At 38.5% G+C, this 18,220-nt stretch overlaps 1 protein-coding gene across 2 annotated transcripts in view; it reads left to right on the forward strand.

Annotated features, from left to right (window-relative positions):
* fibcd1b (fibrinogen C domain containing 1b) overlaps positions 1 to 18,220 on the forward strand; it is a 126,249-nt gene that overhangs the window by 43,553 nt on the left and 64,476 nt on the right. For both annotated transcript variants that reach the window (XM_085464130.1, XM_085464131.1), the window contains one exon: positions 7,130 to 7,289. In XM_085464130.1, the coding sequence (XP_085320256.1) occupies positions 7,130 to 7,289 (160 nt within the window). The remainder of the gene's footprint in view (positions 1 to 7,129; positions 7,290 to 18,220) is intronic.

The following is an 18,220-nucleotide window of genomic DNA, read 5'->3' on the forward strand; positions in this document are numbered from 1 at the left end:
GACTGTGGAAAACAACTCTGAGACAGAAATGAAATGCAGTACTTATTTATGCATGTGTGGGCCTATTTCGCAAGTGAGACTTAGGACAAGTATAGCAGAGAAATGTTGAAGAGCCATTGCACGTCTTTATTTCATTAACAGTGATTTAATGGCATAGCTGGGCTCTTTGCACTCCACCCCAACAGCAAGCTACATATAGAAAAAATCTAAATCCTTATCAGATATTACTCATATTTGATATGAAAACATCCTGTTTATGTATGAAGGCTCTCTCAATCATCAGGGTAATCTTTTATTCATCGTTTCTTTGCTTCAGAGGCCTCATATATCTAGAATCGCTGACTGTTTAATTAAATGGATACAGGATAGGAAGAGGTCGGCCTAACATTTATGAAACACTTTAATACAGCGAATTAAGTCAAGCCCTTGTTGATGGTCAATTTAAGCACTGCTGAATTGCTTTCACATAAGATGTTGGCATATCTGTGAAAAGTATATGTAACTTTTTCCCCCTTAAAAGATAAAATGATTATTTTAAAACTGCATTTTTGTGTTTACATGGGTTATCTTTGTCTAATATTGAAAGTTGTTTAATGATCTGAAATATGTAAGTGTGACAAAGATGCAAAAAAAAAAAACAGGAAAGGGGACAAGTACTTTCTCACACCGTAAACTCACAGGCCTGTTAACTAAAGATATGTAGTAAGTACACATGTACAATATGATACGCAAGATTACATTAATTTACTTACGCATAAACTTTTAATTGAACATTTGCACACATCATATGCTAACACACTTATTTCCCATACTATAGTATAGTAAATGGTAAATTGTGAATGACAGACAATTCACAGACAAGGTATCAACATAAATTACAGCTGACAATGATTATGCGCCTTAGATGTGTTACAGTAAGTTACAGGTGTTTCCTTTTTCATTGGAAATACTTTGTGGAACCATTTGTATACTACCCCGGTTGTCTGCAAATGAACTGTCACTGATTACGCCGCTTGAGCGCAAAACAAAATCTTAATATTTTCCTTTTGCATTTTAGACCTGTTTGAAATTATATCTGAGGTTCGGAATAGACAGATATGGCTGAGAGTTTCAATTATTTCTAATTTGCAAAAGGAGAAGAGGGTGACTTTGTGAAGTGAAGATGTCATATTATGCAGATGGTGACTAAATGACATTTTGTAATTGCCCTTTCTAGCCTTGCTGTGCCTCTCTGTTCTGTGACTCGGCACCCCAGGGATGAGAACGGACTCTTTATTGTGTTTTGCCACAAAGTTTCAGCAGGTCAGCATTTAAGTTTGCAGTTTTAAGAAACAAAGCATCAGATGAGAGTGGATTTTATCGATGGTGAGAAGCAAAGAAGCTGATTTTGAGTGCGAGTGCACTGCACATTATCGTCTGAATTGTGTTAAGCTCTAAATAGGAACACTTACTAACAATTTGACTTTAACCTTGACTCATGAAACAAGGCTCCATGTGTTGAGTGCTGTGGTGTAACTGATTTTGTAAGACTGTGCAAAGGCTGCCTAATGAGAGGTAATTACTTCATGATCCTAATTGATGTGTCAGTCAAGGCTTAGCATTAAGACCACAGACAATCCTCTGTTTTTGGTACGTACAAACAAACAAACAACACCAGTAATAATGTTAAATGTGCACAAAAACAACATTTACAGGGTAACTCAAATCTTTGATAATTTCCCTACCTTTCTCATTTTTAAAAATGAATTTTTCTGACCACACAATGGGTTTGTCGTCAAACAATCAAGATGTGCTTGAAGTGCAGACTTACAGCTTTAATTCAACGGGTTTAACAAAAGTATTCCATTAAACTTTTACATGTTACTGACATTTTTATATGTAATCCCTCATTTTTAAAGGCTCTAAAGTAACTAGCCCTCCTTCACAAAAGTAAAGAATTGCTTTGCATGAACCAACTAACATCACCAAATGCTGTTTCCTCTGTTGAGAAGAACTGCAGCCACTTTCCATTGCTGTGTGTTTGTAGGTCTCTTTGAACTGAACTGAAAAGCTCGAGCCATTGGTTTAAGATCAGGTGACTGGCTTGCTTACTGAAGAATATCTCATTTCTTTGCCTTGAGAAACTCTTGGGGTTGCTTTTGCAATATGCTTTGGGTCATTAACCATTTGTATTGTGAAGCACTGCCTGATCAGTTTTGCAGCATTTGACTGAGCATTGCCCAGTACACCTTTGACTTTATCCTGCTATTTCTAGAAGCAGTTTCATCATAAATATATTCTAGTCACAGGTTCAATTGGCAACCATGACTCAATATCATAAAAGGGTTATTCTTAACCAAAGAAACAATTCTGTGACCCTGAAATAACAATCTCTCAAGCCTTATTAAGAATTTGGCTATTTAGCTGTCTCTCTGAATTTTTCACCCTAATAATGGCCTAACTTCCCTCCCTGTGGTCTCTTTGGACCTCGTATTGATAGTACCTGTCACCAGTCACCAAATCAAGTTCAAATCTTTAAATTAATTCTAGCTCTTAATATATAAAGTCTTTGTCTGTCCACACACTCCTTCTAGACAATCAATAGCTGACCAACCAAACTTGCCACACAGGTTCATCTTAGACCTCTGAAGGTTTTTCTTGTATCTAGTCTAGGTGTAGAGTAAGTGATACCTGTATGGAAGGCATGCGTCTTCTTCTTTTTTTTTTGCTTTTAAATTAAACACAGCATGCTTATACAGATTCAACTTAGGACAATTACTACATTTAGCATTTGTGAACTTATAAGCATGGAAAAAGGAAGAAAAAAGAGGAGGAAAAAATATAGCAATATTAACTAAATAAAGAGTAAAATAAAATAAAATAAAATAAGAAAATTCACGCGGGGTGTGAGGCATGAATTATGAGCAGTTCATTTTTAAGAATTCTAGAAATGGCTGCCAAATCATACAAAAACTCGCCAGTTTCCCCTTTCTATCACTTATCTGTTCCACCCTGGCCACAGACACCGTCTCATTAAGCCACCTTTTAAAACACGGGGCCGAAGAAGACCGCCACTGTAAAAGCATACGTTTCTTTGCCACCAGCATGCCCATTGTAATTATCTGTTTTTGTGAAAAGGAAAAAGATTCGATTGATGCAAATGATCCAAGTATAGCCAGTGTACCATCAAGTGGTACTTTTTTCCTAAATTGGTTTGAAAATCACGTAAGAATTTGGCTCCAAAAAGCTTTCAAGACAGGTCAATGCCAAAATAGATGTGCAAGGGAACCTTCACCGATATTACTTGTATCACATAAGTGGGACACAGAATTATAGATCCGGTTAAGTTTAAGTTTAGAAAAATGTGATCTGTGAATGACTTTAAACTGGATTAATTTATATCTGGCGTTTATTGAGCCTTTCTGAATATTGGTAAAAAAGTTTGACCATTGGTCCTCAGACAGAGGAACGCCGAGGTCTTCAGCCCATGTACTCCTAATTCAATCAGAGTCAACTGGGATTGTAAAGCACTTGACAAACTGAGATATCAGATGTTTAAAATCTGCTTTCCGAATTATATCAAAGTAAGTATGACTTAGTGGCTTCAGCGGAAAGTCTAAAAAGTTTCATTGAACAAAAGGCATGCGTCCTCTTTGCACTGACATGGAGGCATGCATGTAAATGTGTTTTTTTGTTTGCAACTTTGTGTTGTGTTTGTGCGTGAGTTAAACCCCCAGTGTCACCATGATATTATTTCATTTTAGGTTGCTGTGCCTCAGAGGTGTGTTGCATGGTTATTGAGGGCAGGGAATGGCCACTGGGGTTTCTAGCTAATGCAGTTTTAGGACCCAAATATAGCTGCACAGACATACGTTTGATAGAAGATTCTGAATCCCCTATACATGTCTTTGAACACTGCAGGTCTCGGTGTGTGTTTGTGGGTGTGCATGTGTGCATTTGGGTACAGGTAAGATGAAAGAGAGGGAATGAGATGAGGATTGTGTCCGTGTACAAATAACAGCCAGACTATTTCTCCTGTCTGCACAATATAGTGTGCAGTGTTCTCAAATGGAGCTTAAGTCCTGGCTGTGCATACACTTTGGCCAACTAGGGCAATGTGTGAAAACAACCTTTCTGCAATGAAAAGCACATTAAGGGCTGCAGGTATGTGGCCGTGGCAGATCAGAGAGGTTACACTGATCTTTGCAAGTCCTAGCATACATATTCATCAGCATCCTTCCCACAGGGCTCTTTGTGTTTCACAGCATAGTTGATTGCTGGGAAGCATTACCAACACATATTCTGAGTCCAACCTGGAAAAGAGCCAACATGAACGTGGTAAAATACATCGAGTCTTGCATTTAACATACGAATCCCAATTATAGAAATTGGACTGCTAGAAATATTCAACCATAACATCTAGATCATCCTTGAGAAGACAAAGGAGGAATTTCAAAGTCTGCATATGTAACATTGATTTTACATTGGAAAAGTTCAGAGAATATAACATTTTAGTTTGGGTTTATGAAGCGGGTAATTATAAATGCATCTTTCAAAGCTACACTGTTAAAAAAACATCCTAAAACAACGGTAATATTCCGGCAGCTGGGGCGCCAAAATACGACCGTAAAATAACAGAAAATAACTGTTCCATAAAAATACGGTTATTTTCAATAATGAAAATAGAGTTTGTTGCGCTAATTTGACATGGGATTCTGCCTTTTCCAAGTGCTTTTAGACATTAAATTAGGAACATTTTTACGCGATCAAACAATGAAATTACCTATAAACAAGGTCACTGAATGTGGAAATATGAATCATAATACGTAAATGTACAGAAATATACAGTTAGCAGTTGGTTTAAATAATAATTGATTGCATGCCCTGGGACAGACTGACAGAGGCGAGGTTGCCATATCGCTCCATCGGCCCCTTTGGCTATCACTAGTAGGCGGTAGGTGAAGAGTCTTGACCACGGACACAACGACGGCGAGTGTCCGAGCCGGGGCGCGAACCGCCAATCTTCTGATCACATGGTGAACTGCCAACTCTTGAGCCATGAACGGCCTAACTAGCAACGATAATAATACTTATGTGATGTAACACAAGCTTATAGGGCTCATGTTATATACTTTTCCATAGCATTACATTTGAATTCAACAGTTCAATCTTTCAAATAACGGACAGATATTTGTGAAATCATGATACATTTGTGAATGTATTTTAACAATCTAAATATGCATATGTACAGACAGATACATTTAATAATCATGACAATTATGTTGTATTACATTACAGTGATTTAACGTTAATTTACATTCAAAATGTGAAGTTAAAGTCTATTTACGTAACTTTAATGATATTCTAGAAGAACAGAGCATTACTGTAAAATGCACAGTAAAATGCCTTCATATTAGAGTTTTTTCCTACGGTCGCAGCGTTACCCACAACCTTGTTGTTAGTTCACATTCATTGGCCAATGCTTAGCGTCATGTTATTTATATTAATTGCAATTCCTACCTCTACATTTCTTTTTTCAAAATATATAATTAGCACAGCGTGTCCGTGCAATGTTTTACATTGTGGCATGCAGAGAAATCTTAACAAAGTAGCTCACAGAGAGAGATTGAGCTTGTTATTTAACCCCAAGCTGGTAGGGGGAGCTCCTTATTAAAACACTTACCGGTGCTACAATGTGCCTCAAGGTTCAACAACAGCACAACAGAAGTCACTCATGGTACAGCACTCTCTCTACAAAACAACAACTGTCAGTGACTCTGCACCACGGCGTAAACACAACATTCAAGATAACAGTTAAAAGTAACGTAACCATAAACAGTAGAACAAGAACATCTAAACAGCAGCACATGTCCCAAGGCATGATGGGAGACATTTCTGGATGTATTTTTACGATCTAAATATGCATATGTACAACAAAATATATTTAACAAACAAGTAAATTGTGTTTTATTACATTTACAGTGATGTTATGTTATTTTACATTTGACGTGTCAGATCACAGTCTACTTATGTAAATGTAATGATATTCTAGAAAAACAGTACACAACTGTAAAATACACAGTAAAATCATTTGACATTACTATTTTTTGGAACAGTGTAGACTCTTCAGTCCACTTTGGTAGTGATGAAATTCATAAATCTTCCTTATGTAGCTGTATCTATAGTTGTACTGACAAATATGAGGAGATTAAAGGGAATGGCATTATTTCATTTGAGGATAAATTATGTTACTGCACTTGGACTCTGCACCTGGTTAGCTCCTGCCTTCCAGATAATGTGTAGTACGTGTATTGTTTTCACATGGTATTTGAATCCAGTGCAGAAACCACTGACAGTGCACACTTTTCTGAAGAGGGGTTTGTTATGCTGCCAGAGTGTAAATACATTTCTGTCAGGAAACAGTCTAAGTAGCATTGCTATTCCATATGCATTAATTCATATTTGGAGGTATGGCTCTGTTCTGGGACTCCCCAGCTGTTCTATTTGCATTTGTAGAAAGATTAAGTATGGGAGAGCACACACCTCCTCCCCCTCCATTTATGGACATGGAAAGCAGGAGGCAAAGATAGATTAAAGACACTGAGCATGAAGGTGGAAGTGGGATTGCAAAGGGGCTTGCCTGTATGCAGGTTGATGAGGCTTAAATAGCATTAATCATTTTATATTTACCATATCAGCTAATGTTGGCTGGCACTGACATCAGCTGATCTGCGGGGATTGCTGGCTGAGCTCAACTCTGCAGCTTGCCAGAACTAATGTCATGCTCAATTGATTGTTTATAACCGAATAAATTCCAGCCCTTAAGAGGGTCCAAAACTGATTTCTTTTATGAAAACTTCAAGAACCACATTTTACCTTAAGACTCACATTCAGTTTTACTATGCATATCTAAACAGTAATGTGTATGACATGTTCAAAAAGGTAGAAGAAGCCTGGCTGTCTAGGAGGTAGTAAAAAACCCTCGGAAAGCTTTGGGAAATGGTCTGAAGCAATGTGCAGAGTAGACAGTTTAAAAATGTTCAAAGTAAATAGAGACGACTGGCTTGTGTGCATTTGCATTGTAATTACGAGTGTAACGCAACATATATTTAAGTGTTTTTCTCTGTCATTCCCTGTTTGTGTGTTGCAGCTGCTGTCAGACAGCCAGATCAACATGGTGAAGGTAGTGAACTCGGTTAGTGATGCTCTTAATGCCATGCAGAAGGAGAATGTGGGTCTGAAGGCACGTGTCAAGGCTGACTTACAAAGGGCACCAGTCAGAGGTGCCCGCTTCAAGGGCTGCTCCAACGGTAAGAGAAATGAAGCATGGTTGGACTTTATGTATCTGTCCTGTGGGCTTGGATTCTTATACACTCAACAAAAATATAAACGCAACACCTTTGTTACTGCTCCCATTCCCCATGGGATGGACGTAGAGACCTAAAATTCATTCCAGATACACAATATAACCATCCCTCCTAAACAGTGGTCACAAATCAGTCCAAATGTGTGGTAGTGGGCACATCTGCCATATTGAAATAATCCATCCCACCTCACAGGTGTGCCACATCAGGATGCTGATCTGACATCATGAGTAGTGCACAGGTGTACCTCAGACTGCCCACAACAAAAGGCCACCCTGGAATGTGCAGTTTTTTGCGCTATTGGGGGTCTGGGGACCCAGAACCGGTCAGTATCTGGTGTGACCACCATTTGCCTCATGCAGTGCAACACATCGTCGCATGGAGTCTATCAGATTGTCAATTGTGGCCTGTGGAATGTTGGTCCACTCCACTTCAATGGCTGTGCGAGGTTGTTGGATATTCGTGGGAACTGGTACACGCTGTCGTATACGACGGTCAAGCACATCCCGAACATGCTCAATGGGTGACATGTCCGGTGAGTATGCTGGCCATGCAAGAACTGGGACATTCTCAGCTGCCATCTGCCCTGAACAATGTGAACCATGATTCATCCGTGAAGCGCACACCTCTCCAACGTGCCAGACGCCATCGAATGTGAGCATTTGCCCACACAAGTCTGTTACGGCGACGAGCTGGAGTCAGGTCAAGACCCCGATGAGGACGACGGGCATGCAGTTGAGCGTCCCTGAGATGGTTTCTGACAGTTTGTGCAGAAATTGTTTGGTTGTGCAAACCAATTGTTCCAGCAGCTGTCTGGGTGGCTGGTCTCAGACGATCTTGGAGGTGAACCTGCTGGATGTGGAGGTCCTGGGCTGGTGTGGTTACACGAGGTCTGCGGTTGTGAGGCCGGTTGGATGTGCTGCCATATTCTCTGAAACGCCTGTGGAGACGGCTTATGGTTGAGAAATGAACATTCAATGCACGGGCGACAGATCTGGTTGACATTCCTGCTGTCAGCATGCCAATTGCACGCTCCCTCATTGCTTGTGGCATCTGTGGCATTTTGCTGTGAGACAAAACTGCACATTCCAGGGTGGCCTTTTGTTGTGGGCAGTCTGAGGTACACCTGTGCACTACTCATGATGTCAGATCAGCATCCTGATGTGGCACACCTGTGAGGTGGGATGGATTATCTCAATATGGCAGATGTGCCCACTACCACACATTTGGACTGATTTGTGACCACTGTTTGGGAGGGATGGTTATATTGTGTATCTGGAATGAATTTTAGGTCTCTACATCCATCCCATGGGGAATGGGAGCAGTAACAAAGGTGTTGCGTTTATATTTTTGTTGAGTGTATGTAAGGTTTTCTTTTTCTTATATTCTGTTTTTACCTTTGTCTCTGTACATGTAATGTATACATCGACACATTTGACCTTTTCAAACTCTATTCTGCTCCCCGTCACGATCAGTCCTTCTCTTCTTCCATCTCCACCATTCATCAAAATTTTATTCCACAGACGTGCGTCTACCATCGGTCTTCCCACATATTTATTCAATCCAGCATCTCCTCGTGATATCAATATGTTTCTCTGAGCTACATCTCATCCACCTCATCCACATTATCCACTGGCCTTGGTAGAGATGTGGATTTTTTTTTCTCGCTCTCAGCATGAGAGATGACTTGCATGGCCACCGGGCTGTGTTGCTGAAAGGCAGAGAAGGGCCTGAGGCATCATCCCATTGGAAGGCTTTCAACCAGGCATAGTACACCCAGTGGCATCCCCCTGTTGGATTTGCGCTGTCTTAGGTAGCCAAGGTCACAGATTGAAAGCTGCCCGTGTATAGCGGGTACGATGCCAGAATAAAAGAGCAACCATTTGTGTCTTAGAGGTACAATTTGAGAAGGTGCAGGTGTTTACATAAATCTGTAGACATAAAGAAGTAGGCATCGTCTAGGAATTGCATAACAAAGGGATATTTTGAAGTTCAAGTTTTGCTTATGCTCTAGAATGCTTTATAAAAAAGTCATGACTAATATTTAGTATATTTATTATATACTTTAATATTAATATATTGCAGGCTTGTAACATCATCAACCTAACTGTTGCAGCTGAGTAAGTTCTCCTTGATGCTGATGATGGGTTTCTAAATTAAATCCAAGTACCATATTTATTTATTTTTACAAATATAACATATATACTGTTATATTTTAGGTAAGTGGGTCAACGATGTTCAGAATTTTTATATTTAATGTATCGCATTTTACAAATGTATCTATAATACATTTAATATAAATACTAATACTTAACAGTTATGGTAAATGGCCTGTATTTTATATAGCGCTTTACTAGTCCCTAAGGACTCAATTATATTGAATTATAATCAATTTGATCTGGAATCCATTTAAGCGTCACTGTTAATTGGAAAGCAGGTCTTTAGGTTGAATAACACTATTGGAAACATTATATATTCTTTAAAATTTAATCTGTGACAAAATTCATAGTCAAAACTCAGAAACTCACAGTCAACTCAAGGTTCAGTTCAGAGGACGCCGCGCTAAGGCTCTGTCCATGGCGCCGAAGGTTTTAACCAGTGTGCCAGTATATTGTTTCATGATGATGGCAAGAGTTGTCATCCAACAATATGTAATACACTTCAGTTTGGCTTTAATCTACTGTCTCCTGGCTATATATTAATGGCAACAACATCCGAGACAAAAACATTAAATTCCCCTATTCAGTCAGGAGATCATTAGTCAATTTATGAGCCGCATTGTCATAGTCCTGTGTCTCCCACCGAGCCGGCATCTCCACCCCTGGGAGGGGCCTCAGTGTTCTGCTGATTGCTCGCACCTGTGGGTAATGAAGCCGGGGACTCATAAGGCCAGCACACTCAACCTCTCTTCGCCAGATTCTCAGCTAACCCTACCACGCACCAAGTTGCCAGACACAAATCTCCGCCAAAGAGCTCCAATCCGGACGCTGGACCTCCTGACAGTCCCACGGGCTGTTCACCCGACTCACCTGCCTGCCTCCCTGCCTCAACGCCAGTAATTTCGGACCACTCACCTGGCCCACTCACCCCTTCATGCCACTACAGACCACCCACGGCAAGTACGCAGTACTAAGGAAGATTCAGAACGAATAGCTTGCCCGTATCTCTCCCGAACCATACCTGAACGTCTGTACTCTATTTACAGTGACTCTGACCCTTGCCCTGGACCCAGTTTGACTCTCCCTCCAGCCCAATCCCCGGAACAGCTGTTTCCACAGACCAACAACCAGATTGCTTTCTTAGCCCAGGCTGCTTAAAACCCTTTTGGTTTAATTGTGGCATTTAGCACTTGTTAAAGTCACATCCCAGTTTTCCTGATTGTGAACACTTACTGAGAAAACAAAAGTTGTCACTGAAACTACTTACGAGCATTTGAGTCCTTTCCCTTTTGAGGCGGCCTCGGCCGTGACACGCATAGATTTCCCCCCACTCAGTTTGAAGGAAAAATACTTTCAAACTCTAAAGAGTCAAAGAGAGAGAGTCAAAATAAGACCCACAAGGTGCTATTTATTCGATAACTTCCATCATATTAAATTGTACATGTATTTGCGTTACTGTGATTATGCCTGTTCAAATTAAGGAGTCATCATGTACAAGGTATATGTTTTTCCTAATTCCGTTTCTGGTTTACATCCAGTACGGGGTTGTAGTGATGATTACATCAGCCCTGTTGTGCCTGCTGGAGTAGCTCGCAGGCTGCTGCCTCTCTCCAGTTTTCTTACGGTGGAGCCTAAAAACAGGTGTTGAGTTCAGTCAAATATTTGTCACGCGTTATCGCTCATTATTAATAGTTTTCCACATGAGTAATTTCACCACTTTGCATAAAATTTACCAATGCAAGATTTTTTTATTTTTTTTTTTGCTAAAAGAAAAGTTTAAAGCCAATTTAAAATGTGCATACATTTTTATGTTGGAAAAAAACATTTTGTGTTTTGGGACTCACATGCTTTTTGGAAGAAAGAAGAATACAGTCTGCAGATATGCTTCATGCCTGAATGTACTATTCTTTGTCCCACTGATATAAGGGAATACAGGAGAATTATTTAATTTATTTATTACTCCTGTTTACTTCATCTATCATTTAGGATGAGCGTTCCAGAAAAATTCTGGTGTGTGTATTTCCAACAAATCTTTCCCATAACATAATATATGTTAGATCCTGTTAAAAAAAGCAGAAAAATGACCAACTCTTGTCTTAAAATTGGAATAATAGCGTACCATAACGCATAACTGTCATTGCCTGTAAGGGTGTAGGCAATGACAGTTTGACATCAAAGCATCTTAAAGCACAAAACGTCTGTTATAGTCTACCTCTTTTTAATAGCGCCAAGGTATAGAGTATAAATGCAGAGTAAAGATAATTAAAATACATGCTTAGAAATCCCATAGCACTGGTTTAGTTCACAGGTTGAGCAGGCAGCCATATGCTGGGAAGCTAAACTGTAGAATCTCGGGTTTAACTTTTTTCTTTTTAACTAAAGAAAAAAGGCAGATACCTTACACAGCCATTACTTCAGTGTCTCAATGACATTAAGACTTGGATGTCTGTTAACTTTTTTAAATTCAGTGATAAAAAGACAGAGGTGATGGTTTTTGGTAGCCCCACTGAGACCCCCAATGTGTATGTAGATTCCCTGGCCCAGTATGTTAAGCCAACTGTCACAAACCTGGGGGTCAAAGTGGACTGTGATCTGAAGTTTGATGGTAAAATCTAGCTTCTTTCACCTCAGGCAGCTGGGAAAAATAAAGCCACGGCAGCACTTTGAGACAGTGATCCACGCCTTTGTTAGCACTCGGCTGGATTACTGTAATGCATTTTATATTGGGGTCAGCGCTTCACATATTAGTCATCTACAGAGGGTGCAAAATGCCGCAGCTCGTCTTTTAACTGGCACTCGAAAGTTTGAGCACATTTCCCCTGTTTTAGCTTCATTTCACTGGCTGCCCATTTCTTTTAGGATTCATTTTAAAATTCTTTTATTTACTTTTAAAGCCCTCCATGGCCTAGCCCCATCGTATCTCTCTGAGCTGCTACAGCCTTATACACCCACCCGCTCTCTCAGGTCAGCTGATCAGCTGCTCCTGAATGTACCCAGGACTGGGCGTAAACTTAGAGGAGATCGTGCTTTTGCTGTAGCAGCTCCAAAACTGTGGAACGAGCTTCCTTTAGAGATTAGACAGGTCAGTTCTTTATCTGTTTTTAAGTCACTCTTGAAAACCCACCTTTGACACCACGTGAGATGTTGGTTTTTATTTTTATTTCAGTTGTTTTTAGGTGATTCGATGCTGTTTTATCTTGTTTTTGTTTTAATATAGGGCTGTTTTAATTTTATGTTTTATGTGTTTTATTTATTTATTTGCTGTTTTCTGTTATTCTATTGTTTTAAATTATTTTCTGTACAGCACTTTGTTCCTGTGCTGGGTATTTTAAAGTGCTTTATAAATAAAATTGGATTGGATTGGATTGGATTGGATTAATGCTGACATGGAGCCTTGTGTTGCGTTTCTTTCCCCACCCACTCACCCATCATCTCTCTCTACCTGCTTTCCTGTCTGTAACTGCACTGTCTAATAATGGCAAAATCAAAAATAATTAAAAATAAAACCGCCTGCCCTATATTAAGAATTTTACAGGAGTGGAAAGACCTAAAAGAACGTCTGTCTGTTATTTGCTTTTTAATTTATTGCGATGTGAAATTTTTGTGTATTTTTCAAGTTAAAAACACACACTCACACATAGTGCTTCACAGAAACCTGTTTTAATGGTGCTTAACTTGTAGCTATACAAATGTCAAGAGTAGAAAAGGCATTCATGCTAACTGATTGACCAGCTTCAGGGTTCAGCACCCTGGACAGAGCTTCACATACTGAACCGACTAGATTCTTTGAAAGGATGTTTAAGCTTGAGGCTCCATTTTTCCGTGCTTTTTATGTCACTTTAAACAGGCATTAGTCTTTTTTTCCTTTTAAATCTGTGCCTATTTGGTGACAAGGAAGAAAATGAAAGAAAAGAAAAACCTCTTTGTATGTGACCTCTTTCAGATGGTGGCACATCTTGGTATTTGATGCAGTATAGTATTTTATTCACACCGAGGAAGTTTTTCAGCCTACGCTGTCATCTAAATATGTAATATGGTGAACCGTAGTCTCAAATTAATGTACATACTGATACTGCAGTTGATGAGCGCGGCATCTTTCACCAACTTAATACCAGTAGTCATCGCACTGCAGCAGAAATGATCTACAGTTGCTAATTTCAGACTTGCTGTGCATAATTTGAAAGCATGACATATTAGGAACTTTATTAATTAAGACTGGTGTTAAGCATTTTTCTAAATGTCACTCTACAGAGGCAGACTCCATGCTCTGCAGACTAATCATCTAGAGCAGTGTGCAAGACGACTTCTGATATTTTTACAAACAGGACAAATTTTCAAAAGAAAAAAAAAAGTGCAGGATTTTAATAGTGGGAAGTTGAAATTTAGTGAAACTTTAGTTCCTAGTTCTTTTCTGTTAACAAACAATAAAACCGCATCTTTAAAAGTTACTAACTTATTAAATTTTGGTTGGTAGAAGATGGTCCAGGTGGTTATTGTAGAGTGGTAACTGATGTGTGCAAGTCTTTGTAGAGACAAAACATTGTGTAGTGTATTTACCAAGATTATTTGCTTCACTCCTGCTTCACTCAGTGTTTAGTTTTGTTTTCACTTGCTGTTTACTTTCACCTCCACTTACTGTTTGGTTTAGCATCATAATCTCCAGAGGGGTGTGCTGTGAAGAAAGTTCGACATTACCAAGGATATCTTTTCTTTATCCTGGCTTCACTAACCCTAATATATTTTATCAGGCTAAGCAGTTACACACAGGCAGTTATCAAGCCCTTGTTTGTCAGTCCAAAAATGGAGCTCATTCAAATGAAAGAGGTAGTCTTGGCAGCATATAACAGTCCCAAACTACAATACTACAATATGACAATAAAACAAAGCAGTGTATTAACAGTGCTGTGTGAACGTTCATGTGCATTTAGCACTTTAGTCCTTAAGAATGGAAAAAGCACTGCTATATTAATAACGTCTTACATGTTAGTAGCAAGGAAAGCCAGCCAAATTGCAGGCTGTGTAAGTTAATAGACTTATCAGTACTGCAGCTCCATTATTAAGACACAGGGGAATCTGACAGATTACAATTACGTATTCCATTAAATTAATGTTTAGATGTATGTAAGACAGTTGTAACATTATTCTTTCAGCTACAGCCCCAGTGGTGTTTAAAGGTCTGAGAGCAAGTGAAAAAAAATTAATAAAATAAAACATAATTTAAACATAAGCTTAGACTGCCTTCCAGTTTGGCATAAGTTGAAATAGGTATTGAAATGGGATCATATGATAAGGCTCAAAGAACAACAAAAATGTTTGAAAATTACTAACAGCAACCAGAGAAAAAGCAGGGTAAAGTTGGTGGTCAGAATCTGTATTTCTTACTGATTTCCCAAGACTGAGCTCTTATATGCAGTTTAGGTCTGCAACATAAATGTTGCCTGATACAAATCCTGCTTCATAGCACAGGTCTCTGCTGAAGTTTCACAAGATCACAATGTTTACATTTGGAAAAATTGAGAATACACATAAATTATGACGTTAAAACCATTTAACTTTGGCATTTATTACAATTTTATTGTTAGGAATACAATAATTATTCATTAAAGTTGCATTAACTGTAAATTTACCATCTAATAATAATGGTTATCATAAAAGTAATGCTAGCCACGCTACGTGCGTATTGCTAAGTCATACACAAAAGAAGGAGCCAGAAATTCAGGTCTGAAATGTTTGGAATTAGTTTTTTTGTATAGAAGCTGCAGAACAAATTAGATTACTTATTGTCAATTAATTATTAATTTTTAAACTGGTGTCATTAAAAATTTGTTGTTGTTTTTTTTCCAAATTTGGGATAAATGCAGTATAGCTTTTCTGATCTTATCCCATAACTTCATTAAAAATTTTTACAAGAGGTACCAGCACAACAAAAAGAACTCATTTCCAACTGAATCCATCCTTTTATGCAAGCTCACTGCAACATGTTAAAAAGCAAAGAGAAATGCAGAGGATACAGGATCTTTTTGAGCAAGGAGGTAATTTAAAAAAAAAAAAAGACATGATTGCTCTTCGCTTTTTAACATGTTGCAGATATGTTCATGGTAGGCTCCTGTTTCTCTCTTATTATTTGATCGATTTCTTGAAGAGGAAGAGGGACGCACATGTGACCGGTCATTACTGAAGCTCACCCTGACTCCATCTGCTTATTCCACATTCCTCCTAGTAATAATGTATTCAGCCTCTCTTCCAAGCTGCATCCAGCTCCACCTGCTTTGCTCCTGCACCTGTGCTCCCAGAAATTTCAAAAGTAGAGTTTGGCACAATGCTGTGAACCAGTAGGCTTCAAAATAGCTAAATGGTATGTTTACATGTGCTTATAGACTATAAATATGCTCTACATTAAGCTTGTGAAATCCTGAAATGCAGTTTGATGCTGGGTTTTACTGCTTTTAACCCCTAGAGTTACTGTCAAGATAAAGTACATCAAAGCTGCCGGTGGTAAATCAGTGTTTCTTCTTTTTTGGATTGTTTTGGGGTTTGTTTGGTTTTTTTTTTCCTGTGTGTGGAGCAAAAACATCTAAACTAGGATAGACAGCAAAACAGCACCACAGAGCATCAAAAAATGATTTTTTTTCCACCTAACCACCCATACTCGTTAACTACATTGATTATTTTTATTATTACTAGCATTAGTAACTCTTGTGGTGGTTAAGTCCAACTCCAAAAATTTGGATTTACATACTAAATGTTAAAACCAGATACTATAAAAGTTGTGTGTGCACATATTTTATGTTAGATTTAATAGATTTACATGCAGTCTTTAGGCAAAAAGTGATCTTTGACTGGCTGTGTGCCCATATGTAAGTTCTCATGTTGAAAAGCAACAGAAAAGCATATGTAGTACATGTACTAGACAGACCTGTTGAACCACATTTTAACGCAAATATTCATATAACCAATCATATAACAGCAACTCAGTGCATTTAGGCATGTAGATATGGTGAAGACAAACTGCTGAAATTCAAACTGAGTACATCTTTTTGTACATCTTTTCCATATGGGTGTGAATGTTTTAATAATTCATGTCAGTACTGTTTGCTCTATATTCCCAAAAGAACATATTAGATTTTCAAAGATATATGAATGCAAAACTGACAGCACTGAAGTCCGTCCCTGCATGCAGCAGGGTTTCTGATCAAACCGCTCTATTAGTCCTGCTCTGCAGCTCTCAGCGAGCTCGACTTGCTGTATTGTTACACGTCTCTACTGCATTAGACGCCAGTGTTGTTTCAAATCCATGGCTGGGAATATTCCCCCAACAACTGAACCAACTGGAAGCTTACATTTATGGAAAAACTATAGTGGTTACTTTGCCGCTAAAATAGATTCAGAAACCAGAAAGTCGATATATTGTACATGTTATAGGCAATGGTACATTTTAACATTATAGGTAATGTTTCTAAAAGATCTGTAGAGATCTGGGCGACATTATGTTTTAAAGTTGATGAGGTAGATTTTTTTAAAATCCTTATAGTAATAATCAACAACCACATGATCACCTAAGCAACTCAGAACCCTGCAAATGAAGCAAATTTGTGCCTACAAAGTACAGAAATGCTATAAAAGACATTCCAAAAAGTTTTTAAGAAATGATTGAAACAAATTCTTTGATTGAAACAAAACAAAGAAATAGTGGGCAGGAAATGCAAAGCAAAGACTCCTTAATGACTGCAAAAAACCTGCAGGAAGGTTTAGCTGACACAGGAGAAGTGCTACACCATTTCATTATGCAATTTCAGTGCATTGACAAGGTTTACATGGATGAGTCACTAGATAAAAGAAAAAAACCTACAGTCTCATCGCAGATGTCTGAAGTATGAAAATCGTCATCTCAATAAGCCGTACATGCTGTTGATAAAAAGGTTCTTTGCCCACAATCATCAAATATATTTAGAGAAATGTTCTTCTTTGGTGTTTTGTAGCAGACCTTCAGGACTAATTGAAAAATGTATTCTGATAAATCTAAGTATAACAGTGCAAATTTTAAATTAAGAAACAGAGATTGAAAGGAGGCTGGCTAATTCAAAACAGGTAGATGATCCAAAACTCACCTCAATATGCTGAAACAACTTCCTGAGCTGAAGCTTTCACAGTAACGCTAAACATCATTAAATGTTTAGCGTTAGTGAGACTGAAACACAGGTTTCAGTCTCATTGCCAGAGGTGTATAAAGTCAAGCACGCGCATGCAAGTCTGCCTTCACAAAAGAGCTTATTGATTTGAAAGCGATACTGAAATTTGATGGCACAGTTGCAACAAGTCATTTGGTGAAATTTGTTCTATACTAGACATTTCTTGATCAACTAAAATTTTAAGTGATGTTATTGCAAACTGAAATCTTTTTTTTTTTTGCCTGTCCCGTTTGGCTCTTTTGCCATCAGAATTGTTGTCTAAAGGCAAAGAAAGATGCCCAACGGATTTACTTTACCAAATGGACCGTCCCAGCCTTGCCGTAATGGTCTATTTGATTCACCTTTTATTGTTTATTTTAGTTTTTATTTTCACTTGCTAGAGATGGGACAGACTTGAATGAGGAAAAGAAAAGGGAGAAAGAAAGAGGGGGAAAAAACAGCAGAGAAGAGGGACGGGGATAAAGGGCAAAAAACAAAAACCAACAAAATAAGCAGACAAAAAATACATAAATCAATCACCTGGATCACC

This window comes from Copadichromis virginalis, linkage group LG7 (genome assembly GCF_057382275.1).
Source record: "Copadichromis virginalis isolate Kocher_CV1m ecotype Utaka linkage group LG7, C_Virginalis_male_GT1.1, whole genome shotgun sequence".
Taxonomy (NCBI): domain Eukaryota; kingdom Metazoa; phylum Chordata; class Actinopteri; order Cichliformes; family Cichlidae; genus Copadichromis; species Copadichromis virginalis.